Here is a 26,942-nt window from a genome sequence, read left to right as displayed (position 1 = left end):
AAACACACCTCAACACACCCCTCCTCCATCCCCACCCCCACCCCCATCCCTCTGCACGTTTCATTCAGGGCTGTGGACAGGGAGTTTGCCCCAAGGCTAAAGACTGCAGAAAATGCAAACATCCAGCCTAACCCAGGCCTTATCCTGAGAGCGGAGCCCACTGTCACCAATATTCTGAAGGTACAACGCCAGAATGCACATTTGAAGTGTGAGGAAATGACAGTTCTGATGCATTACTGGGGATTAATGTCATTACTAAGCAGGGTCAAAGTTTAGCGATTAAATGGCCAACACAGATCAAAGACTTGAAATGAATGAAACTCTGTGTCATCACCGAAAACTGTTTTGAAACAGCAGAGTCCTTTCATCAGTACCCTGTTTTTATGTTCATAAGACCGTAGATGCAGACCATTCAAAGTCCCCCGAGGGCCTTCTCGGTGTTCTTGGACACATGCTGTCAGGAAAGAGCCTGGACCTGCTACTGGCAGCGGCAGCAGCAACCGGGAAACTCAAATCCTTTGCCAGAAAATTCATCAAGTGAGTTCATCCAAACTGCATTTGCCAGTCAGAACAAGTAGTGGCTTCAAACAATGCAGCGTTTATGCAACATCAGAGTTTTTGCACAGCTGTTGAACTTTTTTGTTTTCTGTCTTCTAGGCTTAATGAGTTTCCCAAGCACATCAGTGGTGAAGGATGTGAGTTGAGAGTGACTAGTTCCAATGTGGGAAATTTTATGACATCCTTCTTTTTAACATGCTATGTAACACTAATGATGTTTCCTTCCTTTTCCCTTAGCTAAGTCTGCATCTGTACGAGCTCTGCTCTTTGACATTTCCTTCCTCATGCTTTGTCACGTTGTTCAAACTTACGGCTCCGAGGTATGTTTACAGTTACATCAGCATTTAGTTTGAGACCAAATTATGTCCATAAGGGGCTGAATAAGCGACCTAACATTTCCTACAAAGGTCCAGTAACAATTGATGTGGTTTCAACAGAACCTGTGTCATTTGTTCATTTTTCTTTACTCCACTGTAGGTGATCTTGTCAGAGCCCAGTCCCTCAGGCGAGACGCCCTTTTTTGAAACATGGCTGCAGACGTGTATGCCTGAAGAGGGTAAGACTCTGAACCCAGACCACCCCTGCTTCAGACCTGAGCCTGGAAAGGTGGAGAGTCTGGTGACCCTGCTGAACAACTCCTCAGAGATGAAACTAGTGTAAGTGGCAGCTTTATGAGCAACTCATTTGATCATCACCTGCAGCCAGAAAGCAATCACTGCATCTACAACTGGTTAACTTTTGGAGTTGATCCCATTCTAGATGGTTGCCACAGCAACCATTAAACACAAAAATGGTTATAGTTCAGCCAGCTTTACAGATATTAAGCTAAAACTTGTTGTGGTGGTAGCTGAGAGTCATCGTCAAAACATTCCGAGTGCTAACAGATGTAAAAATTAACATTGTTTATGTAATCTTACACATGTTCTGCCTTACTCTAAAATAAATATATATTTGTTTTCTCTCTGACCTTTTATCTGTTGTGACAGTCAGGTGAAATGGCACGAAATCTGCCTCAGCACTCCAGCAGCCATATTGGAAGTTCTCAACGCGTGGGAGAATGGCGTGCTTTCTGTGGAGGCGGTCCAGGTCTGTCCCCACCCTGTGGAATTATTTCTGTCCCTGGGATGTTGTCACAGCTTTTCTCATGTCATGGTGGCTCACACAGTATGATACTTAGTCATCACAGACAGCCCAAACTGTAGTTTGACAGCAAAGGGCAAAACAAAACCTACAACAGAAATGTTGTGCAACCAACTTCTCTTTTCTGCTTCTTTCAAGTTTTTAAATCACGCAGTGTGGAAGGATGACATTTAGTCAGATGTTTGTTTGTTTTTCTCCATTATCTTCATCCTTGTAACTTGAAATTTTCCTTCCTCTTTTCTAAATATGGCGACGTCCGTGTTGTGAGTAGAAGATCACTGACAACATCAAGGGGAAAGTATGCAGCATGGCTATCTGTGCGGTGGCGTGGCTGGTGGCCCACGTCAGGATGTTGGGAAGGGATGAGAGGGAGAAGCCTCAGACCATGATCCGACAGCTCGTGACTCCACATTATGCAGAGAACACCCTACAGTTTTATAATGAGCGGTATGCAGAAATAAATGAACTAATTTATTCCTGAGATCAGATGGTTCTGAATACCTTCAAGTTTGGTTTGTTATGACCTGCATTAACCCTTACATCATCTTCCTTTTGGCATCTCATCAGCGTGGTCATCATGAGTTCCATCATGGAGCACATGTGTGCAGATGTTTTCCAACAAACGGGCGCCGTGCTGCGATCCCCAGTGGAGGGCCAGGAGCCAATCCCGTACCGCAACCTGCTGCCTGCTAAAGAACCCATCCATAAGGCCCTCAGCCAGCAGTTCCAGGCGGTGCTGAGGAAAGGCTGGGTGGACAGTCGGGCTTTTCATCTGTTTGAGAGTCTTCTCAACATGGGAGGGGTCTTCTGGTTTACTAACAATCTGATCAAGGTACCAGGGACTGAACACAAATGCTGATGGCTCAAGGCCTGAATGTGAAGCCAAACTTGTGGCTTGTTATTTGTATTGTTTCAGGAACTGCTGAAGGAAACTCGACAGGAGTGGGCCAATCGGGTGGTGGAGTTACTCTACAGCATCTTCTGCTTGGACACACAGCAGATCACCCTGACGCTGCTGGGCACCATTCTGCCCAACCTGCTCACTGACTCAGCCCACTGGCACAGCCTTTCTGACCCTCCTGGAAAGGCTTTGGCCAAGTAAGAGCAGCTAAGTGCCTCTGTGCTGATTGCAGCAGCACTTAATGTATTTTAGTATAAACTTTTTCTTCCTGTGATGCTTCAGGTTGTCTGTGTGGTGCGCGCTCAGCTCTTACTCCTCTCACCACAAAGGGCCGTTATCAGCTCGTCAGCGGAAAAGGCAGAGAGAAGATATAGAGGTAAAACTGTCAGTAAAGGCCCCACCATAAGGACTGTATAGTATAATGTTTTACACAACACTGTTTTGTTTTTTATGTGCATTTTTGGCTCCAGGACTATAACAGCCTGTTTCCTTTGGACGACACTCAGCCGTCTAAACTCATGCGGCTCCTGAGCTCCAACGAAGATGAGCCTGCAGCTCTTTCCAGTCCAGGTCAGTCAAATTATGTTTGCTCTTTATTGCAAAGCTGAGTTATGAAGCTTGCTCAGACATTTGTCTCTCAGTCTGAGCTGGGGATTATTAAGATGCCAAATGATTTGCAAGATTCAATTCAACAGGCTGCTGCTTGTATGTAATTTGTCTAAATCAATAAGATCAACCTGGATTCATCAGCAGATCTTTTTTTTTCAGATAAATATCTGTCATGTTCCTCATCTGTTTGCAGGTTCTGACTTGATCCCTGTGCTCTCATGTGACGTTTCTGCTTGAAATAGTGCAGCACTAAGCAGCAGTGCTGAGATTAATACTGAGAGCAGAACCTACTTTGTTGCGTTCTTGCATTCATTCATCTTGTTTTACTCCATCCACATGACTGATAATGAGCTTTCAGATTACCAGCTTTGGGAATTGTAGTTCCACTTTTGCCAACAGCTGTAGAGAGAAATCCCCAGACATAATGTTGCATGACTTAGGAAAAAAAATTCATGAGTTACTTTGCATGATCTGGTTAAGATTGAAACTAAAAGTGTCGGATGAGTGAAGTGAGTGATTTTTTAGAATACGACCTACTTCCATCAACACACTTCCCTCTTTCAGCATCCACATCTTGTAACCAAACATGTTCTGAACCTGCAATCTGTGCGACCCAGAGGATTAACAACTTCGAGGTGTTTTATTGGATCCAAAGGGTCGTGCACAATCTTAGACTGCTGCTTTTATCTTTGTGGTTAATCATAAAGACACGCAGTACACCTAAACAGATCTTTATTTACAATCAAAGAAGGAGCTATAAACCTGGCCTGAAATAAGTCATTGTTCATTTAATTTTACACCACTGCAGTGTTAGGCTTTTAACTTTACTGTGAGCTGTTGTTTTTAGAAGGGCACAGCAACAAACAGGATATATAAAAACAACACTCAGACACAAATATCCATTAACTTGAAACACAAATGCAACACACACAGTGTTCCTTAGCAAGGTCCTTGAGAGAGTTTCTGGTCGAATCCTGGTTCTATATTTACCGCTCTCGTTGTCAGTAGAGATTGATCAAACCCAGCTTTAAAACACATTTCACATTTTTATTGGGCTGATGTCATCACTTTAAAACACTTCACCAGATGTGTTCTTCTTCACCTTTTCTCACACACGTCAGGAGATTATGGCCCCAAACCTTTTGCTCGACCAGTAACTGTTGAAATTGTTTCAACCGCTGATTTCTCTTGTCCTCTTGAAACTGCTCCAGATATCAGTCCCGATTTGTGTAAATCTTCTGCACTGAGCTTTTTGGACTCATTATGTGGATTAATCAGGGCAGTGTACAGCACATTGAGGCTTATCAAACCTTTTCTTTGCTCTCAGTGAAATTAAACTAGTTACAGTTTATTATAATCACTTAAATAGAGTTAAAAGGCCTATTAATTTTAGAACTTTACACACCACAGAAATAGTGATGTAACTTTATGTATCACTTTGAAACTGTTATAGTTTTTTTTTTTAAATAACTTTTGAAACTTTAGTACCAAATGTTGTTATAATTTTGCAACAGAAAACCAACAGTTTGGGCCTTGAAATGGTTCCTTTCATCATCAAGAGATTATTTTAATCATGTAAAGACATTTCTACTGATTATTTGAGTCATAAAGTCAGCTATGAAGCTGAAATGTCTTCAAAATGTGTTTTTAGGAACAAGACATGTAATAAATTAGTTGAAGGAAAACTGATCCTCATGCTCCCTTTGTTTAAGAACTAGACTCTTGTGTAAAACATTAGTAATCTTCAGCTTCCTTCTTTGTTTTGTGTTTGTTTTAATTCTCGCTGCCTTCCGTTGCTATGGATAAAATGTAAAATTGTGATTTCATCAGCTGTTTTTCCCACTTTTCTTCGCAGGAGATCGATCCATGAGCAGCTCGCTGTCTGCCTCGCAGCTTCACACCGTCAACATGAGGGACCCTCTCAACAGAGTCCTGGGTGAGACTTTCCTCTTGGATATGTCCAAGTAGACCACTGTCCAGTAAAACTTGTTTTTGGGAACATGTAATTACACTGAGAGGTTTGTTATCTGCAACATTACTGTAAGATTCTTAAGATACACGTCTAAACTACCTCCTTATCTTTCGCTCCCCCCCCTCCCCCCTCCAGCCAACCTTTTCCTCCTATTTTCCTCCGTCTTGGGCTCCAAGATGGCAGGTCCTCATACCCAGTTTGTGCAGAGCTTCGTGGAGGAATGTGTGGAGTGCCTGGAGCAGGGAAGCCGTGGGAGCATTCTGCAGTTCATGCCTTTTACAATGGTGAGCTATGGGCTGGGAGGAGAAGCAGCGAGGCAGATGAGCCAAAAGGGACAGTTAGATGGATGGGAAGAGAGAGGAGTGACTGTTGCATCAGATTTTATTGGGAAGAGTATAATTCCTCCTTAAAAACACATTTTTGCATGTAGTTTAAAAGTGAGAAACCTAAGGGTGGGGGATGAGTCAGGCACTTGTGATTCATAGATGCTGTGTTTGTGGAAATATGAAATATTTCTCTTCAGCTTAGTTACTGGACTCGTGTGCTTGTAACACTGACTAATCATTGCACTTCCAGGGACATTTTTTTTGTCTCCCACCAACTTAAATACATTTCCTGTGCAAAGAACCAAACAAGGGTCAAGTGTCTGAAGAATGAATGGTTTTAGCACAAATGCCCACTGAAATGTTTCTCCAGATAGATTAGGTCTGAAAAGAGTATTTTATCTTTTTGTGCTTGTAGGTTTCTGAGCTGGTGAAGCTGCCTGCTTTGGCCAGACCTAAAGTTGTCCTGGCGATCACCGACCTGACTCTGCCACTGGGGAGGAGAGTTGCTGCCAAAGCCATCGCTGCTCTGTGACCTTTAGGACTCCTTCAGAGTTAAATTAACACATTTACCCTCTGAAATACAGACAAGGGGTAAAACAGAAAAACAGAGATTTAAAGGACTGGATCTTCTATGTTCTTCTTTTTTGTCTTTTGTAACACTTATAGAGTTGTGTAAATATGGTTTTGAATAAAAATAGGCTGAAATAGCTATAAATATCCTGTTTGCCACTGGTAACTTTTTTCAAAGCCATCCTCATTTGGTTTTGGTGGTTTTTCCACCAGATCACGTTGTTTCCGACCATTTCGGAACAATCACCGTTATCACGGCCCTCTGAGGTCACATGATCACATGATGGCTTTCCACATGACGCGCCGTGCAAGGGAATCATCCTCCGAGTGACACAGAGGGTCATCTGCCACTTGCAAACAGTCCCCGACGGAAATGTGCCCGGCAGAGGGGAACAAAATACGACACCAAAGCCTCCGTTTCACTTTTCGTTGCACTTCTCTGTTAAAGAATTAGTTTCAGCGGAACTTGAGACACATTCATTGATGAGGCAACAAGTTCCACGACTTGTTGAGTCACTCCGTGGAACATTGTCAAACAGGAGAAATCGCTTTTTTTTTTTTTAATCGTGTTTATTTAATCCTCAGAAAATACATATGCGTAGTGGGTTTTAAACGGCAATACAAAAATATGCATATTTCAGTTTCACATAATGCATAGTTAGTCCAAGACAGTACAGTGAGTGCTGATAGCTGATTGTTAATTCCTATGTTTACATTGTCGCGTGCATCCTGCAGGCCTCCGTTAGGTGCACAGCTTTTGTATACGTATAAATATTTAACATTCTATTTATAGAAATAAATATATAAATAGATAAAAAAATAAATAATCTTTGAACAGATAAATAAATACCACCACCAGAAAATGGTAACGCTAGAATTTTGGGTTTTTCCAAAAGAAGATTCAGATATCTGTTGGATTAGCTTTTGTCCTCCTCCTTTTCGCTCCTGTCCAGGCTCCTAAGGATCCGGAGCACATCCTGCCCAAATGTCTGGAGCTGCACCAGAGTCAGGTGAGCCGCCACCTGGACCTCGTAATCCCCCGGGAGACGTAGTGACACGGGGGCCGTGGTGGGCTCCACCGAAGCTTCTGATTGGACCATTTTTAACATCTGGAAACAGGAGCACAAAATGAGTCACATCTGAGAATCTTTTCGATTTTAGTTCAGACGATGAATTTGATGATTGTTGTTCTTTTTACCATCTTGATCTGAACTGCCAAATCCCTGACGTCCGCCATCAGGTCACCCACTTTGTCTTTCACCTCCAGCTGAGGGGACACGGAGCTCAGTAAGCCGCGGTGCAACAGCAGGCCCTCGTGCATCCGCCTCAAACTGCACTCCTGCAAAAGAAGAAGAAAACTGGTTCTTAGTTGTTGTTGTTGTTTTTTTCTTTGTTTTATCCCTCATAGCGTGAACAAACTTATCAAAGCTGCTTACCAGAGGGAAGTTTTCTGAAATGGCTCTGAGGACAGGAGCTGGGGGGATCCCGATGGTGGACGCCATCGTCACGAGCTTGGCGTTTTCTGAAGAATTGAGCTGCAGAGTCTGTGGTAAAAAGAGACAACAATAGGATCTGAGTTGATTGATTGCAACTTGCAAAACCCTGCATGAGAACTAAAGTTTTAATCCAAAAAGAATCAAATTTTCTGAGCATGTAAAGGCAGTAACATTACTGCCTGACTAAAGGCCCCGCTTTAAAACTCATCTAAAATATTACTGATAAGTCGTTCAAAGAAAAACAACAAGTATTTGTTTTAATACTGTAATATTCATTCTTTTATGAGATATTTTGTGTTAGCACATTTTTGCAGAGTCAGATGAAATTTCATTTCCCAACAGGGAGTTTTCCTTCATGTGGTTCATTAGGTTTTGTTCATGCATCATAAAAATATCTGTACTAAATGTCTGAATGTACTTCATATAGTAGGAGGAACTAAAGCAAAGTTAAAGTACTTAAAGTTTACAATAAAGTACAATACTTCTGCTTTGATGTAGAAAATGCTGAGATTCTTTGTTTATAGAAAGTCGGCATTAAAGCTTGTTAAGGCTAAAGTTTGAATCCAGAAATGATGGAAGCTCATTTCTGCAACCTGAGCAACAACAAGAACTGCAAATAAAACTTCTTATGGTAAGATAAAAGTTTCAAAGTCAAAATTATGACTTTACAGGTCCTAATCACAAGTTTTACAGTCATTCATACATATGACTTTGAAATTCATTTTCAGTTTTAAAGTCATAATTTTGAGATACAAAGTAAATATAAATATGACTATATTCATCATAAACACTTATCGACTTTGTATCACAAATAGGACCTAAACACTGATAATAATGACTTGAATTCTTCTATTAATCACTTTATGTGTCATAATTAGGATCTAAACACTGATGTAACAACTTCATTTCCCATAATTACGACTTTAAAACCCATTATGACAGTTTATTTTATAATTACCACTTACCACCGATTACTTCATATCTCATAATTATGACTTAAATACTGATAACAATGACTATTTCACATAACTCTTGCTTTTTAGGCTGTAGTAATGACTTAAAAACTCCTAAATGTATTATGTGACTTATTTTTCTAAGTAGCAGAAATAGGCTTTTACAGGAAACAAACCCACAAAACATGTATTTTGGCCAATTCTGACAAGAAGAGACAAGCAGAGCTATAATTAGCACTGTTTGGTTTAACTGAGTGTAAATCCTGAGAGCACAAAGGCATAGTGACAGTTCAGACAGATTTATGAGCGTCTCAGAGCTGCTGACTCCACACTGGGTCCTTTTGGCCGAGACATTTCAAATCTTAACTGTGACGCAGCAACATTAGGATCTGCTTCAGTCGGACGGGGACAGAAGAGTGCTTCCTGCGTCTCTTACCTCCATGTGAATGCAGGACTTGTGCGTGTCGGGAATGGAGAGCAGGATCTTTTGTGTCAAGCTGCGGCTTCTTTGCAGGATCTCCTGGAAGTGCTGATCCTCAACAAGTGGTCCGGGCTGAGGCAGAGGAGCGCTGCGGGCGGTGGAGGCCATGTAGCAGGCGAAAACTGCGGGACACACAAGCCAAAAATAGAAAGAAAGAAAAAAAAGAAGTCAACGCCGAGGCATCGGAACAAGCCTTTTTATACTTGTGTATGTGTGTGTGGCGGACAGAACAAAGCCTGGCTCTCAGCTCAGCAGCTCCAGTGCTCTGCAGAGCTGGGCACGACCCCCACAGACCCCCCCCACCACCACCACCACCACTGCCACCACTCCTCCCACTCCCTATAACCCCGGGTGAAACTGCATAGTTGAGAACAGTCTCTGTAACATGAAGCCCCAGCCAAAAGTAACTGCAGTGGCTGGATTTGATCCACCTGAGCAGATGCAAAACCAGAACCAGCTCTATCTATTGGCTGAAAATAACAATGGCAGGGGACAAAAAAAAAAACAAAAACAAAAATGATTACAATGGTTAAATCTCCAGTAACCAGCCTGATAGTACTGACAGTCTTCCCCTTCTGAGTCTTTTCTGTGAAAAAAAAGGGAACCGGCAAACACACAAGCATTACCTCACTACTCACCAATCAGGATATGCATGGCCTCGGCTGTGAAATCTGTTTGAAGTATTGACCTCCAGAGAGCACTAATCCTGATTTACCGTTCACTTATTGACAAGTATATATAGCAGGTCCCACCACAGGGATTTCCCCATATCTTTTCTCACCCAGCATGACACAAATTTCTTTTGAAATTTACACACGTCAAATCTTCCTTTGTAGCTCAGATCCTTTCAGGATGTTTGGACATAAAATTGGTAGTGTAATGAGTCTTGCCCAGGCGTTCAAACTGCTGTTAAACAGTTCAACATTTTCCACAATAAAATTGTGGAAAAGAAAAAAAAAATTGTTCTTATTGTTAGAAAAAAAAAGATCAATAACCAGGGATGTATAATCATTGTGCCAAAAAGTGACATAAAATAACTGCTTGAATGTCAAAAAGAGATCAGTGTATGATCTCTAATGGCAAAATTAATTATTAAAACATAAAATTGAAAGTTTAACTTCAGCTTTTTGTCCAAACGCAGTTCTATATTATCCTTATAGAAAAATGTGAAACACTACGGAAGCACATTGCTGCCACCCCAACAAAAAAATAAAACACTGTATCACATCATAACGTGAAAACTTTATTATTCGAACATTTTCCATTTCAAGTAATATTGTATTTTTATGCTTTTAGTGTATATTTTTTGTCACTTTATGACAAAATGTACAATTTTATCATGGTAATTTATTTTACCTACTTATTTATTTATTTAGGGATGTCCTTGCCGATTGCAAGTATTGGATCGATGTATAGATCAAGACTTTTTTGACTGTCATTCTCATCTCCAGTTCATACACTGTATATATATATTTTTTTACAGCAGCCATAGGAGGCAGTTCTAGCAGAAAGAATTAAAGCCAGTTTAGAAAACCTTTACAGACGCAAAAAAGTCACTTTTCCCACGTGGAACTTTTCCTGGAGACGAGGCACAAGCGGTCATTATCTGTTAGCGGTATCAGCGTCATCACAGCGAGCAGCGCAGGGATGGGATGTAACGTATTTTTTAAAGTGGCAACATCTCAGAAGCTTCATTAAAAGCATTGCACTGACATAGACTTGAACTCGTAATGTTCACAAGTAAGATCATGAATGGAGATGATTATTTAATCTTACAAAGAACTGTTTCCAACACCGTCTGTGGTTACAAAAAACACGTCTGCGTCCATGGAACAAGCCGTAAAAATAATGTCAGTATTGGACAATCCTTATTTTTATATGACTCAAATCAGTTCAGAGTCCTCCAAGTCCAAGGTTCTCAACCAAAAAACAGGGTTTGGGAGTGAGTCTCTGCCTCACGTGGAGGAGTTCAAGTATCTGGGAGTCTCGTTCACAAGCGATGCAAGGATGGAGCAGGAGATGGATCGACAGATCGGGGTTTGGTTGTGGTGAAAGATGACCGAAAGAACGAGATCCCAGATACAAGCGACTGAAATGAGCTTCCTTCTCAGGGCAGCCGGTGTCATCCTTAGAAATAAGGTGAGGAGCTCCGTCATCCACGGGGAGCTCAGAGTAGAGCTGCTGCTCCTTCACATCGAAAGGAGTCAGTTGAGGTGGATCAGGTATCGGATTAGGATGCCTCCTGGAAGCCTCCCTTTGGAGGCTTTTCAGGCATGTCCCACTGGGAAGAGACCCAGAACTCACTCTCTGGCCTGGGAACACTTTGGGATCTCCCAGGAGGAGCTGGAGAGCATCGCTGGGAGAAGAAGGTCTGGGTTTCTCTCCTGGACCTGTTGCCGCCACAACCCGACCACAAATAAGAGGTAGAAGATGAAAATGGATGGAAATCAGTATCAGGGATAAATAAATCTTGATCGGGACACATCACATTATTACAAGGTAAATATATTTTGATCACATTTCGTGTTATAAGTATGTATATTAAAATAACATTTTGTTATGACATGAAGCATATTGTGAGAACATAAAAAAGATAACATGAAAAAGATTGAACAATAAACTTTCCATGTTTATAACACGATAAGGTTTATGATTATGTTTTGGCTGTGGTGGCAGCTCTCTGCTTCCATAAATTACACTTAACGTTTGCACAAAATGAAACTTACTTTTGTTTTTTGGCTACAAAGCTTTTAACGTAAATGTAGCAGAACATGTGGTTTGTTTTGGGCCAGCTGCTGCCAGTAATCCAGGCTGAAAATAGATAATTTGTATTTGATTCTGAGTATGTTTCAGATCAAGAGAGGATTATTTTCTAAACTTAACCTCATAATTTTTATACTTAAACTTAACTAAGTACTTTTAATAACCCTAATTACGTAATCTAAGTTTTGATGTCTAACTTTGACCAAACTTTTTATAACAGAGAGAAAAAGAAGAAAAGGAAAACCCATTAATCACGTTTTAAAAGAAAATTACTCTTAGTCATTTAGCTGGTTATTAGATTAATTAATAAGCATGTTTTGTTGAGTGATCGGTTCAATAGTTACAGTTTCTTACGCAAGAAAAAGAAACTCTTTGAAATCCTTTTTTTTCCCTTATTGCTGTTTTTTCTGCGCTGATGCAACAGAGCTTATATGAATAAGTGGGACGATTGCACAAAACGTCAAATCATATCTGAAAGAAACGGGCATTTCCTCTGACAGCACGAGTGGGAAATTGAAATTGAAAGTCTTTAAAGATTGAATTGTTTTTTGAAATGTAGGATTTTTTTTTTGTGAGTGTGTGAGTGGCCATGTATTTGATACATTGTGGGGACAATTTTCCTAACATATACTACCTTGTGAGGACCAATTTCTCCTCGTGGGGACCAAAGCCTGGTCCCCACGAGGAGAAATGATGTTTTTGGGTTAGGGGTTAGGTTTAGGACTAAGGTGTGAATTGAGTTTAGGTTTGGTTTAGGATTAGGTATGTACTGGTAATGGTTAGGGGTAGGGTAAGGGTCAGGGTTAGGCTGTAGTTAGGGTGTAGAAATGAATGGAAGTCAATGGAAAGTCCCTGCAAAGATAGAGAGACATAACATGTGTGTGTGAGTTTGTGTGAGGAAACCTTTTATCTTTTTTTTTTTTTTTTTGCATCATTTATGTTTTCAGATCACTTGGTTATAAGCTGTGTCTTTTTCTTGAGCAGAAGTTGACAGAAAATGCTCCCGTCTTACGTCTTACAACATTTAGGACTGAAGTGTGTGGAATAAGTGTTGTCGTCCGTGTCAGGGCTACCCCTCTGCACTTCCTGAATTGGAGAAATCGTTATGACGTTTACAGTTGTTTCTCAATTGTGTCATTTGTTGCAGCAGTAAAAGCGCAATATATTTCGAAAAATGTCCCTTTTTCCTTAATTTGAAAGTATGCCTCTCTTCTCCAGCTCGGAGAAATCCCACCTCATTATGTTGACATTCTTGCAAATTAAGTGTAATTTACTGTAACCTTAGAAGTTTGAGGTTTTTGGTTTAAACTTCATAAGGTCTGTAGTTCCTTTTAGCACTATAAGAAAATATCTAATGTTCTACAAGTGCTTTGTTCATTATTTTATGTCAAGACTATTATTCTTTAATTGTTCTTGGCCTGATGATGGAAATATAGTACTTTTTAGCCTATTTGTCACTAAATGTACAACTGACAGAGGCCAACTTAATTTTTTTTTATTTTTATCTGTAAATTGTTCAATTTTTACCATTTTTAAGTGAACGTTGTTTTTGAAAATCTACAGAAAAGGCAGAAGAATAAACCTGCAGTGTAGCCTAGTGTTTATGATGTCGACGTATGACAATGAAACTGTGAGTCCACCTGGTTTATTCACACGCTCCTCAGGTTTCAAGATGACAATAATTTGTGTGAATAACTGTTTCTAAAAGACCCTGCAGAGGAGCGGTAAGAAGTGAAGGCTGTAAATCCACTAAATCAGCTCTGAATATTTAACTTGTAGCAGTCCTGTTGCTTGTTGGTCAAAAGATGTCTCAAACATTTTGCCAAGGCTCCAGGAGATTATATCAGCTTGTAAAAAAGGGTATAAAATATGTTCTTTGAAAAGGGTTAAGCTAAATGGAAAAGCGACAGAACGAGCGCCCTCTGCTGGAATCACTTTGCAAAACCAACCTCAAACTCTGCAAACACTTTGAAAGCTTTTTTGTATTTTTTAACGCACATCTCAAACTGTAATTATATCAGTTTCAAAAAAAATTATTACGTCATCATGTTATATGCACAGAGGGACATAAATTATTTTAAAATCCTTTAACAGGACCTTTAAACCTCTCATTTTCTCATTGTACCTGGGTTTTTAATTGTAAACAAAGATTAAAGCTCTTTTAACAAACTGACATCTATATTATTGGTTACGTTTTAAAAGGGTATATTTATTATATATATTTATAATAATACATATATTTCATTACTTTTTATAGCATTCAGGTTGCTTCATACACTATATTGCCAATAGTATTCACTTGTAACCCTTCACACACATATGAACTTGAGTTCATAATCCACAGGCTTTAATCTGATGTTGGCCCACCCTCTGCAGCTCCAACAGCTTCAGCTCTTCTGGGAAGTCTTTCTACAGGTTTAGGAGAGGTAATGGGAAGTTTGGACCATTCCTCCTGAAGCTCATCTGTGAGGTCAGACACTGATGTTGGACAGAAGGCCTGGCTCTCAGTCTCTGCTCTAATTCATCCCAAAGGTGTTCTGTCAGGTTGAGGTCAGGACTCTATGCAGAACAGTCAAGTTCTCCCACACCAAACTCCATCATCCATGTCTTTGTGGACCTTGCTTTGTGCACTGGAACAGGAAAGGGCCATCCCCGAACTGTTCCCACAAAGTTGGGAGCATGAAATATCCGATGCAGTCAGACATTTTGTCACTCCAGAGAACCTGTCTCCACTGTTTTAGAGCCCATCGTTACACTGAAGGTTAATAAATGTTGGTGCACAATACTTGTTGGATTTGGTGTGGTATATCTAAAGGCTTGTTAAGTTTATTATAAGGCTTGGCATATAGGTAAACAAATCTCAGCTCTTCAGGAGGTATCTAGTTGCTGCATTTATGGGTCAATTTAGAGACTTTGTAGAAGTTAAGAAGATCAGTATTTGATACATGATGAGTAAAGAACTCTTAGTTCGTTTTTGGCTCTTAGAACAAAAACCAGACAAAATAATAAATGTTTTCTGGCTTTCAAATATATATGTTGGTAACCTACAGCAATGTTTTGTTTCCGTTTTCCACGATATCTGTGCGAAAATGAAGCAGCATTAATTCAGCTGCATTAGCGTCCATAAGAGACATTTACACCGCGGTGCTAAAACATTTGCTTTGCTCCCATTGTTACCCAGCGTATATGTTAAAAGCAGTTGTTGTTCTCCTGTTTTGTACGGGGGGGGCACAAGATAATACATTCAGACGTACTTGGATCAGATGTGGAGATGTTGCGTTTGGCGTCTACTCCCATTCACTGGTAATGCAGGCGTGACGTCTGACGCTGGGATTTCACATGAAGTGAAAGTAACACGCAGCAGCTTTCTGTGTTGGAAAATGATCAAGTGTTGAGGCTGTGTGTTGAAACTGGGTAATCTCGGATGAATTGCTCTTCCTCCCAGGAAGGATGTTTGGACATCAAAGAATGTTGCTCAGGAAGTGACCGCAGCAGACATGAGGAAGAGGATGATGAGATGTTTCCATGAAACGCCTCATCTTTGTTACAAAATCCTTTTCACCGCATGGTTTTGCATGTCAGTAGGCCTTTTACTGTGAGTAACTTATACAGGCTGACATACTTTATACGAAAAAAATATACATTTTTAAAAACGTGTTCAATTTAGCTTCTGTATGTTGAATGGGTTGAAGAGATTGAAAAAAAAGATTCCTCATATATTTTAGGACAAGAAATTCTCTTATTCAAACATTACTATTTTTTGGATGTTGTCGTTCACAGCGTGGCTGGTAGAGGAAACCGGAGTACCCAGGGAAAAGCCCTGCATGCATGGAGAGAACATTTAAACTTAACACAGTAATGCTGAGGCTCCAAACTGAGACCGTTTTGCTGTGATCAGGCGGCAGGCGATATGCATTCCTAGGCCTTTGAATTGATTAGTCTGATCAAAATGTGAAAAGAAAAAAAAAATAATTCACACTTCCCTTTACCACAGGGGGAGCTCTGCAACATTAAATAAATGTAAAACTTTAAATTGCTGTTTGCTCCTCAAACAGCTCCAATTATTGACAAATCACTTCCTGAACAGGAAGTCTTTGTGACAGTAGAAGCTTAATGGCATCCCTGTTCAGATCCTCTCCTGCAGTCATTCTTCCCAGACTTAACGTCTAACTTTATGCCCAAAACAGGAAATTGTCGGCAGTTCCCCCTTCGGGGTCTTCCTGAAAGACTTACCGGGAGCTCAAATCCTGGAAACATTTTCACCTGCAACCTTAACTCCAAACAGGACTGTGCTCCGTGGGATTTGATGCGTCACCTTATCCCCCTACTTTGTGTCCCATTACCCAGCAGTTGTAATGCTCACACCAGTGTAACGTGTCCCGGGTTGCAGATAGGGCAAGCTGAGCTGGCCTGAAATTTAAATTAACCCGAGCGACATTCATGAGTGCTGGAGAACACAGGTGTCGGATTACCAGCGCCCTCACTCCCGCCATGCAAACACACCTGTCGTACATACGGGCGAACAAAGGAACAAACACACTGGAATCAGCTGAAAGAAACACTGGTGCGCACGTCTGCTAATAGTTTTGGGGTTTTATCTCCTCTCACGGCGAGGGGTTCCTTGACCGTGGCTGGTTTCAAAGCCACCGTGAGAGGCTGATATCTCAGGGCGGCTGGAGGAGGCAGCTCTGTGTGTGTTTGTGTGAGGCAGGAAATGTCTGAGCGAGAGGCTTACCATCTATTTTTCAGTACTCTTGAGCCTCCTGCTCGTCACGGGTGACTGTGCCTCGGCTTCTTTAAGATCATTATCGTCGTTTTCTGCCAAACAAACTCTGGAAACTGGAGCATAGTCGATCAGTCGCAAAGCCTTGGGCTGCACATACATCATTTGAATTCTTAAATCTTTGAGGATTTAACCAATTCTTAACATATTAGCCCACATTGTGAAAACTATACTCTTATAATAAATCTCAAACAAAACTTTTAATGTAGTCTACAAACTGGAGTACAAAACAAAGAGAAACAGCTTAGCCCTGTTAGTAGGAAGATCTGAAAACTGCTATGAACTAGCACAGATGTGACTATTTCTGTTTCTGTCTATTACCAGTCAGATAACTAAATGAATAACTCAAATTTCAGGTTTTTCATAATGCCAGGCTTTGCAATTTTTCCTTCTATTTTTTGCTAAGCTTGCCGGTTAAGAGATCTTGATATGTTTTTTGTTAGAAAGTCAGATAAGTCCAGTACAAACTGAATGATTCCTTGTTATTATTAAGGGTGTATGTGTCAAGTCATGTTACATGTCAACATCATGAATTTTTTATCCTTTCTGTTTGTCGTTTAGCACTCAAAATCAAAATCTATTGGTTAATTGTGCCAATTAAATCTACACCTGAACCCAAAGCAACACATTTATCTTATTATACATGAAATGCCACTGTTTTCTCTAAAATGTTGCAAGAAAAAGACAGATTTATGTGCGTCAGAAACAGACATTATTTGGTTAAAATTTCATATTACTGATAAGTTGATGAATATTTGTTACAGTGTGTTATATCCTTTTTTGTTTATCTTAAAACCTAGGTAGCAATACATAATACAGCCCAGTACACAGTGTATGTACCTGGTACTACTGGGTACATATCTGGTACTTATGGGATACATACCCAGTATTTACCAAGTATATTTCTGGTTACTACCTGGTACATACTCTGTACCTACCGTGTATGTACCAGGTACATACCTAGTAAGTGCCCCTACAGGTACACACCCAAGTACAGGTACTCCATAAGTACCAGACTGTTTTATGTATTGCTACTAGGGGTGTCACAAGGTCTCTTGGCTCAAGATCTCCTGAGACTAAAACATCACAAGATTTCTTGTCGAGTTAAAAATTGTCTTGCGAACCAAAGAATAAAACCTGTCTCATGACTTTATCAGATAAGATTATAACTACACCACCACAAAATTTATTTATTTATTTAAGAAAATACTAAAAAAAAAAGCTCGCCCCTTGATCAGATCTTTAGTTTTGGCTTCTTGCGAAAATAAATTTGACTCCCTTGATCGAAAACAACTCATGAGAATTCAGGCAGAAGAGATTCCAGTCAACTGATTTTGTGGCAAAAAGGGTCTCATTCTCATGGACTCATGATCCTGCCCGCCCCGTGGAATAAGTGTCTCATTACACCCCTAATTGCTACCAAAGGCTGTGCAGATCCCGAGATATTGGATGCGCTTAATGAAGCAAGTTTTTATCGGATTTGCTAATACATTAAAAGATTTGTTTTAGTTGCCATTTTTATTTTGAATTTAATGTCTCATTAATTCGTATTATACTGATATCCCCATTATTTATAGATAAAATCAGTCATCCAAATATCTATCTATCTCACCATTTATTATCAATGTATCTAGTAATAATTGGTAAAACAAGTCAGTAAATGTTTGACTGTGTGAACAGCATGCTCTGAGTCAACAATAGTCGTTTCACTTTAGTTTAGCAATAAATGCAGAGATGAATTCGTTTTTAGGATGCCTGGCAAAGTAAAAAAAAAAAAAAAAAAAAAAAGAAAAAAGTACTACTACAGTTTGATTAAAAATGTTAATTTGGATTATTGTTAGCCTCAACCTAACCAGCAAGCAACTAAACAAAAACACTTGCAGACAAAAAAACATTAAAGGTATTTTGGTGTGTCATCTTATCTGTCAAGTCTAAAGTGATCGATAAAATGGGTTTCAAGCAGCGAGCTTTTTATATACAACAATGTAAAGGAATTTAAAGTTGCCACTAACTTATAGTCCACTGTGAGTCCTCTCCACCGCAGCTGAAGGGCATTTGGAAAGTGCTTTCCCCAACAAATGGAAGTGAGGCAGCAGAGAGGGGCCACTGATCCCTTGTGGCGTTTTCCCTTCATTTCTCCCCAAGAACTAGGTCACACAAGATGATGGGTGCAGCACCGGACTTTCTGCACAAGGGTCTTTTATGGGCATCATGAATAACTTATTCGTCTTGCTCTGCTCTGAAGGCATTACTGTGTCAGACACAAGGAAAACCCTTGTTGACAAACCCTTTCCCACATCTCGGACATCAAATTTCATTATTCAGCACTGCACCGGGCTTTTCTGGTGGAAAAAATATCCACTGCAGAAATATATCTTAGAGCTCAGTCTGTAATGGATTTAATTATGCCTCCACTCAAATGCATTTCCCCTTTTGTAGTCTTGGTTTGTATTGATGATTTCATCAGTATAGACACTTAAATGCATTTGTGCGTCATGCTCTTTGCCATATGCTCTGGTGAAATGGGAGGTTTGCATGCCTGGCTGCTCTTTAAATGGACTGGCAGGTCGTGACCTCTTAAATGTTATCTATAAAACTCATGGGAGTGACTGGATAATGGATAATTTGCAGAGACACCGTGGGCGCATATTAAAGACAGGAGATGGCATGAGAAACAGCACAGTCATAAAGGCTTGGAGGGCGGATCCAAACTTTTTAGCTTTTGATCCACAAATCAACAAAAACTTCTTACCCCAAAGTAGCTACTTAAAGTGTACGATCACTGCCGATAGGTCAATTAAATTAGGGCATAATGACATTACAAATAACCATAAACAAGAACACAATTGTTATACAAATATGGTGAGTAACAAATATGGCAAAATGTTTCCTTATTAAGCATTTTTTCCTTTAATCTTAACTCGAAATTCAAAGCCCTGTCGTGGTGATTCACGTCCTACAGCAAGATCTTGACCCCCACTACGAAACCACACATTCATGAATGATTCCTCTTCTTCCCGTAAATATTTGGCATGACAGCGTTGACCATAATGACTGTTAGCTGGACCTTTCCAATCCAATCATAAAAAATACTTGTCCTTCAGAAAATATGTCTTTCTCCATCTTTTTTTCACTTTTTTGTACTTTTGTGTTGTAATTTTCAGCTCTTCACCTCTCAAACCAACCTTCCTTTGATATTTTGATAATGTGTGTGTCTTGTGACCTGCCTGTCCCATCAGCTATGAAGTGAGATGTAAGTGTCAAGCTGACGATAAAAAGCTCATTATCAGGTGGATAACAGAAATCATCTAAACTAATGCCTTCTCAAGAGTTTTTCTTCTTCTTCACCAAGCTATAACAGCCATGCATGTGAGGAACAGATTTCACTGCCAATGAAATCACATGTGAATAATAAAAGAAATGTTTCTTATACAGTATGATACAACACAAAACAATAGGCTTTGTTTGTTATGAGAAATTACAACCAGAGACTATTTTTAATTATCTGTATTTTAAGCTGTAAATTATTTTCCAGGGTAAAAGATGAACTAGGTCAAGTTTTCCATCAAATAGTCTTAAAATAAAAAGGCAGAATGGAGGTCTTTTTTTTAGAAACCTGTAACTTTGGTCGTAGTTCTGCGTTTCATTTACCTCAGAAGTCAGACCTCAGATCTGGGAATGATGTCAAACTTTACTTAACCTCATTTCACTTGCAAGTCGGAAGAACCAGCAGGATTAGCTAATTGTTGTGCTCGGTGACCGGGTTAACTTCCATTAGTAAAACAAGCCACTGAAAATGGATTTCTCTGCATTCTAAGCATTCAAACACTTTACCCACATGTTCACTATTAGAGGCTGGACCATGCTATAAGTGTGACTAGAATACTAAGATACAAACTGACAGAAGTAAAAATAAAAATGCAATTCCTGCGACTATCACATTTTACACGCAAGTAAGACATTGGATTTTAAAGTCGGAGCTGGTCAATAATTTCTGATGCTTCGAGTTGAAATTCTGCCTTCAGCGAGGCAGTCCAGTTGATTTATCTGACTTGGAACTCAAAACTTTTGACTACTAAGCACAAAAGCAATGCACCATTACAATCAAAGACAATGAGTCCCGTTAGTGAGGAAGAGGAACATGTGTTTGCTAAAGAATGGGATAAAATAAGCATTGCTGTATGTATTATGTTTTAAATGTGATGTGAAACAGGTCAACATATTCAAAAAGAAAAACTCCAAAACAACATGTAAAATGGAAAAGGTCGTTTTACTTGTCTTATATTTGTGTATGCCATAAGGACTTTGATGGATAACAATCCTACATAGAGCTTCTCGTTTTAGTGTTGTCTTATCTGGCTGTTCGCGTTGTTGTCAGATGATGCCTCTGGAATTGTCTCTTTGTGGGAGAGGCACATAAAGGCGCACGCATCACTGGATAAATCCCATTTGTATCCCATATTTGGAGTTCACAAAACAAAAAAAAATTATGACACTTTATTCCCTTAGTGCACAGACAAGGCCATCAACTCTGCCAACAAAATGTTCTAATGGTCCCCCAAAAGATGAATTATTCATCCGGACTATCTTACATCTGCCTGGCTTTCTTATGCAGGCGCATGTTGTTGGTTTTTTGCCCAACTTGACTCAGTGTCAGTGCTGAGCAAAACTGAAACTCATGATGACCCTGTAGGTACACGTTACATCCCAAGATCCCATTTTAGTAACCATTTGTTGCTCAGTCGGCCTCATACCACAGTGCTAATAGTAGAGGATTCCTCTGATTTTCCCTGCCGACTGGGCAATGACTTTAGATACTCCAAGTGTCTGCGGGCGTCCTCCTGATTAGCTCTGACATAGTAGACCAGGTAGGAGATGACCATGGTAAACCAGCCAAACATAACAACCAGCATGGCCACATCTGTAGTCCTCTTCATCACCACGCATAAGTCTACGTCTGGTTCCAAAAGGAAGGCACGTCCTTGAACTCCTATTTCCTCTGGATCAGAAGTCTGGCACACGATGCCTGCCAGAGATGCAGGCTCCAAATCTACACGAGGCAGAGCCATCTGTAAGTTACAGTCACAGTGCCATGGATTGTTTGTTAGGTTGGCGCGAGCTCGCAGGCCCTCAAAGGCATCAGGGTTGAAGTTAATTAACTTGTTTGAAGACAGATCCAGGAACTGTAAGGAGGAGCCCAGGCCTCTGAACGCACCAGGCTCCAACAGGCTTAACTCATTGTGTGATAGGTCCAGTTCAACCAAGTGGGTTAAAGCACCAAAGGCGTTTGTTGGAATTGTGGTGAAGAGATTGAAGTCCAGATAGACCCGCCTTGTGTCATTGGGTATGTCCTCGGGGATCTCTTTGAGCTGCAGGTTGCTGCAGCGCACCGTCTTGCCCCCAGTCTCGCTCTCAGAGCAGTAGCACCCCTTGGAGCAGGTGGTGGCAGCATGGTGGAAGCAGAAGGTCATTAAAACCAAGCTGTGGAGCAGCAAACACATGACCACCGAGTGGCGCAGAAGCCAGTCTGCAAGGAGGGGCATTGCGGTCTATGGGCATGCTCCAAGGAAGACCACCGGGGCTGAGAGATGAGGGCCACATCAACCTCCCCACGTACTGCTGAACCTGTGGCAGAAAAGCAACAGAAAGTCATGATGGTGGACTCTGATTGAAACATATAAGACAGTGTAAAACATGGGTGATTAACAGCACTTTTTGGAGGTGGTTTTGCAGTGCAGTGGTTTGTCTAATTGCAGCGTGGAGGCAGCAGGAAAATCGCATGCTTATTTCAGAGTCAGAAAAAGAACTGTGCTTTGTTTAACTTCAAGAAAAGGCCACGATTAAAAAAAAAAAATCACTTCAGCTCAGCACAATAAGCAAGCGAAAGAAATACTTTGGTGTCACTGTGCCCCTTATAATTGACATCCCTGCAGCGTGGGGCTATTTCAGTACACAGAGGCTGGCAATAATATGTGACACCATGTGGAAAAAAGCAAAACCTTATTATAAACCCAACCATTTTCTATGAATTTTCCACTTCATTTATCATAAAAATATTCTAGCTTTGTGTTAACCTTTGATATCAGATATAAAGGTCAGTTACTCACACAAAGCTTGTCTATCTGTCTTGTGAATTACTCTATATTTGTCCATCAACTATTGAAAATAACAGATCCGCCCACCCTAACACACTTCATTAATAGCTGATCAGGACTACCTCCTATCCTGTTACTAATCCTCCTAAAGAAAATCTCCCTCACTGAGCGTAGCATCAGCTTTGGCCACCCAATCCTTTTGTTGAGATAAATGCTAACATCGTAAACAGCGGCACGGCCAACAAACCCAACAATCTGATGCCCCGTTGAGACAGAATGGAAACAGGAATTCAACCAGACGTCTTGAGTTCTTCTAAATGACAAGGGACTGGGCAAGATCCACTTATCGAGATTACAAAAACGAAATGGACCTCTTGGTACCTCAAAGTATCGCATGGCACCAGGGGGTTGAGAACAGAGAGAGGAATGGAGGGATAATTCTACTTGAAACAGATGAATCTTGCAGAAATGCCAGCCGGGGATCCGCAGTAATTAACCACAAGGGCAAGTGAGGGAGGTCTGATACAAAGATTAAACATTTGCCACTTATTTCATCCCTACATCCAGCATGGTGGAAGCAGCTGAACACCCGGAGAGGGAGGTCTTGCATGGATAAGGTTTCTGCTCCTGCAAAGCCTGTAGTTTTCCCATCACTGCATGCCAGCTTGGTGTTTCACTGAGAGATAATTGGGGAGCAGAAGAAAGGGGAGGCTGGCGATAAAGGGAGGAGAAAACATGTGGACAAGAAGTGAAATTGGACACACGAGCTCGGGGTTGTGAGAGAACGAACGATATCAAGGGGGATTTAAGGAGAAGGGCTATAAGATTACAGTGACAACACAGAGAACATTGCATGACACTAATGAGGTATCGAGGAAAAGAGCCAATGTTAGAGGAAGATGAGTAAGAAAGCTGGTAGGGAGAGAAGAGTTGGAAAAAGAGAGTGCAAACCAAATGAGAAGCAGGGTGGGGTGCCATAAATGGTGAATGCAATAAGTCAAATGGAGGCGTTTTCAGTATTCCTAAATTCATTGACTCCCCCCCCCACCACCACCACCACCACCACCACCCCCGTCATAAATATTTCCCCTGGTTTTAATTTACACAACAAATGCAGCACTATTGGAGCCACGGGTCAGACTCTGGCTTCATAAATTCCCTGCTGTCTGAGCTGCACTGAGGCCACTGGCACCAGTTGTGTGAGGAGCTATAATATGGATTAAACATCAGAGGCATTAATGCAGCAGAAATTTATGATGCTCATATATTTTTGCGATGCTGGGCCAATTCATACGCATAATAAGTCTCTTCCGCTGTCATCAAACCAGCATGATTGGTAAAGAGGCGGGTGCTTTCTAGTAGATTATGTTTAAAATGACAAAAAGGAAATAAAAGCATCATCTTCAACTTCAAACGGCAAGAGTTTTACCTTCAGTCCTTTTCTGTTTCTTCTTTCTTGCTTTTTCCTCTGTTTCATTTTAAATTACTTTATGTTTATTGAGACATCAACACTGTTTGGAGACGTTTAATATTTTCTTTTTATATTGTTCAGTCAAATGTTTGAAAATTTGTTTCTTTACTGTTGTTTTCTCGACTGGCTGTATGCTTGTTGATGCATTTCAATAAAGTTTTGGGAGGAAAATGACTTTTAGCTCCATCCACCCATAAATTTAGGCCAATCTCGTCGACCAGATGAGCACTTTTTGTTTCCACAGCCTTACAGACTTCTGTTGCACCACGAGTTCAGTCTTTTTTTTTAGCATTTTTGGCTTTGCAACAATGCACACACTAAGCAAATATGCAAACATAATCTCTTTGTGCTGAAATGGGTGCCACATACATAAAAAATATGCATTATTAATAAGAGCAATATTATTCCTGCTATAAATTGTGGGGTTTTTTTTGCCTCAAATAAAACTTTGTTTAAACCACTACACTGCCACAAGAGGTGCAAAAATGAAGCATCGACATTGTGAAATTTACTCATATCCACCCAAATAAATGAGCTCAAAAGACAAATTATTTTGCTTATTGTTCCAGTGATCCAGTTAAATTTTAAAATCCCAACACTGTAACTAAAACCAACACGTTTTTACTGCACTAAAATGTACATAAAGCCCATAAAATCTCACATCATGCGCACTGGTCCGAATTACGCACACACTCACGTCTTTAACGAGGCTTCTCCTCTCCCCTCCATCATCACGATGTTGTGTTTCTTCACAAAGTGCTCCGGCAGATCGGTGCGCTCACCTTCCCCTTACAGCATAGCACAGAGGCTCAGCCTGGTTCGCTTCCAAGCCGGGTCCCCCTCTTCCTCCTGCGCCGCTCCAGGAACCGCGACGCGCCTCTGGAAGAAGGCTCCGAGTGCAGCCTTTTTTAGTTTCCACGCAACCACAGAGGGGGGTAAAAAAAACAGAAGGCAGCTTTGCCAGACTGGCAAGCACAACAGTGCCAGGTCACTGTGTCATAGATTCTGATCCATAAGTATGACAACAACAAAAAAATAAATAAATATTTGAGTGATAATGACGCACAGACCGGGCACCGAGCGCGCAGACAAAAGGCTGAAAGCGGGCTGAGTGCATGCACAGCAAACTCCTGCAAACAGCCTCTCTGTGTAACTGTCCGACTCGGTGCTTTCATTAACACGCGCCTGTTGATTGCTGCGAGCGCGCGGAGCTGGATGTGCATCATGTATCAGGTGGCTGCAAATGAGTACTCCTCCCACACGCTCACACAAACAGAGAATTCATCTCATGCTCACACATGCAGCAGTCAGGCTGGCAGCCTGTAATCGTGTTGGATCTGAAAGCTTGTTGTTTCAAACATGCAGCCTGGGGCTGCCAGGACTGAGGATCCCTGGCCCGGCTGTTTTCCTGCCTGTTGCCAGCCGATAAGGAAGTCCAATCAAAACCACAATAACATAAAATGAAAACAGGCAAACAGCAGCCTGGGAGAGTTTGCCAAGCAGCTGGAAGTAAGGTAATAATGGAATTAAAATCAATAAAGGGGATAGCCATCTAGACTCTCTGGTGTTCTCTTTCTTCCTTTCTTTCTTAGTAAAAGACAAATAGCAACACAAAGCACAAACAAACATAATTGCACCAAATTTTAGTTACTAGAAAAATATTCCGTCAGTCTTTCTAAAGCTAACTGAGGCTTTAATGGAAAGTCTGTGTTGTGCTCAAAATACAACAGGATTACAATACCAAAGCTCTCTTTTATAGCACGTCTTCAGAGCTACTTTCCTTGCAGCCGATTGTCAGAGTTGTACCGAGACATTTCGCTTCGGTTCTCCCATCTGGATCCATCCCGGCGCCAGAAGGTGGTGCAGCCTCAAAGCCCGGACAGCAAGGCAGAGGCTCAGGAACTTATGCTGCATTCCAGTTGTACTCGGAAGTTCGAACTTGGAGTTTCAAGTCGGAAGAATCCACTGGAATTCTGAAAGTTGGGGATTCCTGACCAGCCTCAACCTCAAACTCCAACATGGCTGACGTGTACAGGAAAAGTTAGTAATCCAGCCACTGTTAGTGGCAATAGCAGCCGTGTGTCTGAATGCACTGAAAGCAGAAAAATCTACTGTCCAGATAGTGCTAGTTAGCCTGATCACTAGGGACAGCCATTAACAAATCTACTGGTTTCCTGAGTTGATGGGAAAGTCGGGTCCTGGCTTTAACTCCTGGCTGGGACCTGTTTGCATGCCTACTCATGTATGTGTTTCCTCCAGGTGCTCTGGTTTCCTCCCACAGACCAAAACCCTCCATCATCTAAATGTTGTAGAAAATGGATTAATAGACATATATTACTGGCTCTGTGAACTCTGTGCCTTAAAGTGACAGTTCAGCTCCTTTGAAGTGGACTTCCGTGGAAGTTATCAACATATATTATCTCACCTGTTGTTGATAGCTCTTTGAATAATCTCAAAATGGAGAAACAAGTTTAATTCTGGCCAGATTGATGACCTAACGGCTAGTCCAAGACCAAAGTTGATAGTTACCTTCTACACTTCGATTTTAACATTTTAAAGCTTTTTATGCAAACATGATCTCATAAACTTTTACATCATCATCAGGTTTTCATTACACAGTTATTTACATCAAATTCTATGACTATTTGCAAGCATAGTAGCAGCTAGCTGTAGCACTTCTGATGCTGTCCAGATCACTTCTAGCAAGATTACAATGACATTTTTGCCAGAATAACTGTGTGGTTAATAAAATAGTGTTTGCGTTTAAATACAATTTCAGATATTGCAGTTATTTTAAGGTAGTAATATGCTCTGTTCTGGGCCC

At 40.8% G+C, this 26,942-nt stretch overlaps 3 protein-coding genes across 5 annotated transcripts in view; 1 reads left to right on the top strand and 2 right to left on the bottom strand.

Annotated features, from left to right (window-relative positions):
- The window catches only part of med24 (mediator complex subunit 24), a 10,565-nt gene extending 4,342 nt beyond the window's left edge, over positions 1-6,223 (top strand). For 2 of the 3 annotated variants that reach the window (XM_017418254.3, XM_037981065.1), the window contains exons 13-26: positions 69-180; positions 395-537; positions 658-695; positions 796-878; positions 1,036-1,214; positions 1,545-1,644; positions 1,970-2,145; positions 2,266-2,530; positions 2,615-2,796; positions 2,882-2,975; positions 3,070-3,169; positions 5,064-5,144; positions 5,316-5,464; positions 5,922-6,223. In XM_017418254.3, coding sequence (XP_017273743.1) covers positions 69-180; positions 395-537; positions 658-695; positions 796-878; positions 1,036-1,214; positions 1,545-1,644; positions 1,970-2,145; positions 2,266-2,530; positions 2,615-2,796; positions 2,882-2,975; positions 3,070-3,169; positions 5,064-5,144; positions 5,316-5,464; positions 5,922-6,038 — 1,819 coding nt within the window. In that variant the 3' untranslated portion in view covers positions 6,039-6,223. The remainder of the gene's footprint in view (positions 1-68; positions 181-394; positions 538-657; positions 696-795; positions 879-1,035; positions 1,215-1,544; positions 1,645-1,969; positions 2,146-2,265; positions 2,531-2,614; positions 2,797-2,881; positions 2,976-3,069; positions 3,170-5,063; positions 5,145-5,315; positions 5,465-5,921) is intronic. The other variant, XM_017418256.3, reaches the window with a different exon arrangement.
- A 402-nt stretch (positions 6,224-6,625) lies between these two features.
- LOC108237154 (granulocyte colony-stimulating factor) lies at positions 6,626-9,722 on the bottom strand. Its single transcript, XM_025006394.2, has 5 exons — positions 9,645-9,722; positions 8,962-9,128; positions 7,513-7,620; positions 7,275-7,415; positions 6,626-7,185 (listed from the first exon to the last, which is right to left on the bottom strand). The coding sequence occupies exons 1-5, from the start codon at positions 9,658-9,660 to the stop codon at positions 6,994-6,996; spliced, it is 624 nt and encodes a 207-aa protein (XP_024862162.1). The 5' UTR covers positions 9,661-9,722; the 3' UTR covers positions 6,626-6,993.
- An 8,659-nt stretch (positions 9,723-18,381) lies between these two features.
- On the bottom strand, positions 18,382-25,346 carry lrrc3ca (leucine rich repeat containing 3Ca). Its single transcript, XM_017418375.3, has 2 exons — positions 24,816-25,346; positions 18,382-22,177 (listed from the first exon to the last, which is right to left on the bottom strand). Exon 2 carries the CDS (start codon positions 22,093-22,095, stop codon positions 21,301-21,303), a length of 795 nt encoding a protein of 264 aa, XP_017273864.1. The 5' UTR covers positions 22,096-22,177; positions 24,816-25,346; the 3' UTR covers positions 18,382-21,300.
- Between the last annotated feature and the right edge of the window lie 1,596 nt (positions 25,347-26,942).

The sequence above is a fragment of the Kryptolebias marmoratus genome, linkage group LG17 (genome assembly GCF_001649575.2).
Source record: "Kryptolebias marmoratus isolate JLee-2015 linkage group LG17, ASM164957v2, whole genome shotgun sequence".
Taxonomy (NCBI): domain Eukaryota; kingdom Metazoa; phylum Chordata; class Actinopteri; order Cyprinodontiformes; family Rivulidae; genus Kryptolebias; species Kryptolebias marmoratus.
Note: the sequence above shows the minus strand (reverse complement) of the source record. Positions and strands in the feature narration are given on the sequence as shown.

Excerpts from the sequence above, each read along its gene's own strand:
- lrrc3ca (XM_017418375.3), bottom strand. The coding sequence starts at position 22,095 with ATGCCCCTCCTTGCAGACTGGCTTCTGCGCCACTCGGTGGTCATGTGT.
- LOC108237154 (XM_025006394.2), bottom strand. Across the intron at positions 7,621-8,961 it reads AGTCCTGCATTCACATGGAG|ACTCTGCAGCTCAATTCTTC; the intron begins GTAAGAGACGCA and ends TTTTTACCACAG. Across the intron at positions 7,186-7,274 it reads TGGCAGTTCAGATCAAGATG|ATGTTAAAAATGGTCCAATC; the intron begins GTAAAAAGAACA and ends TCCTGTTTCCAG.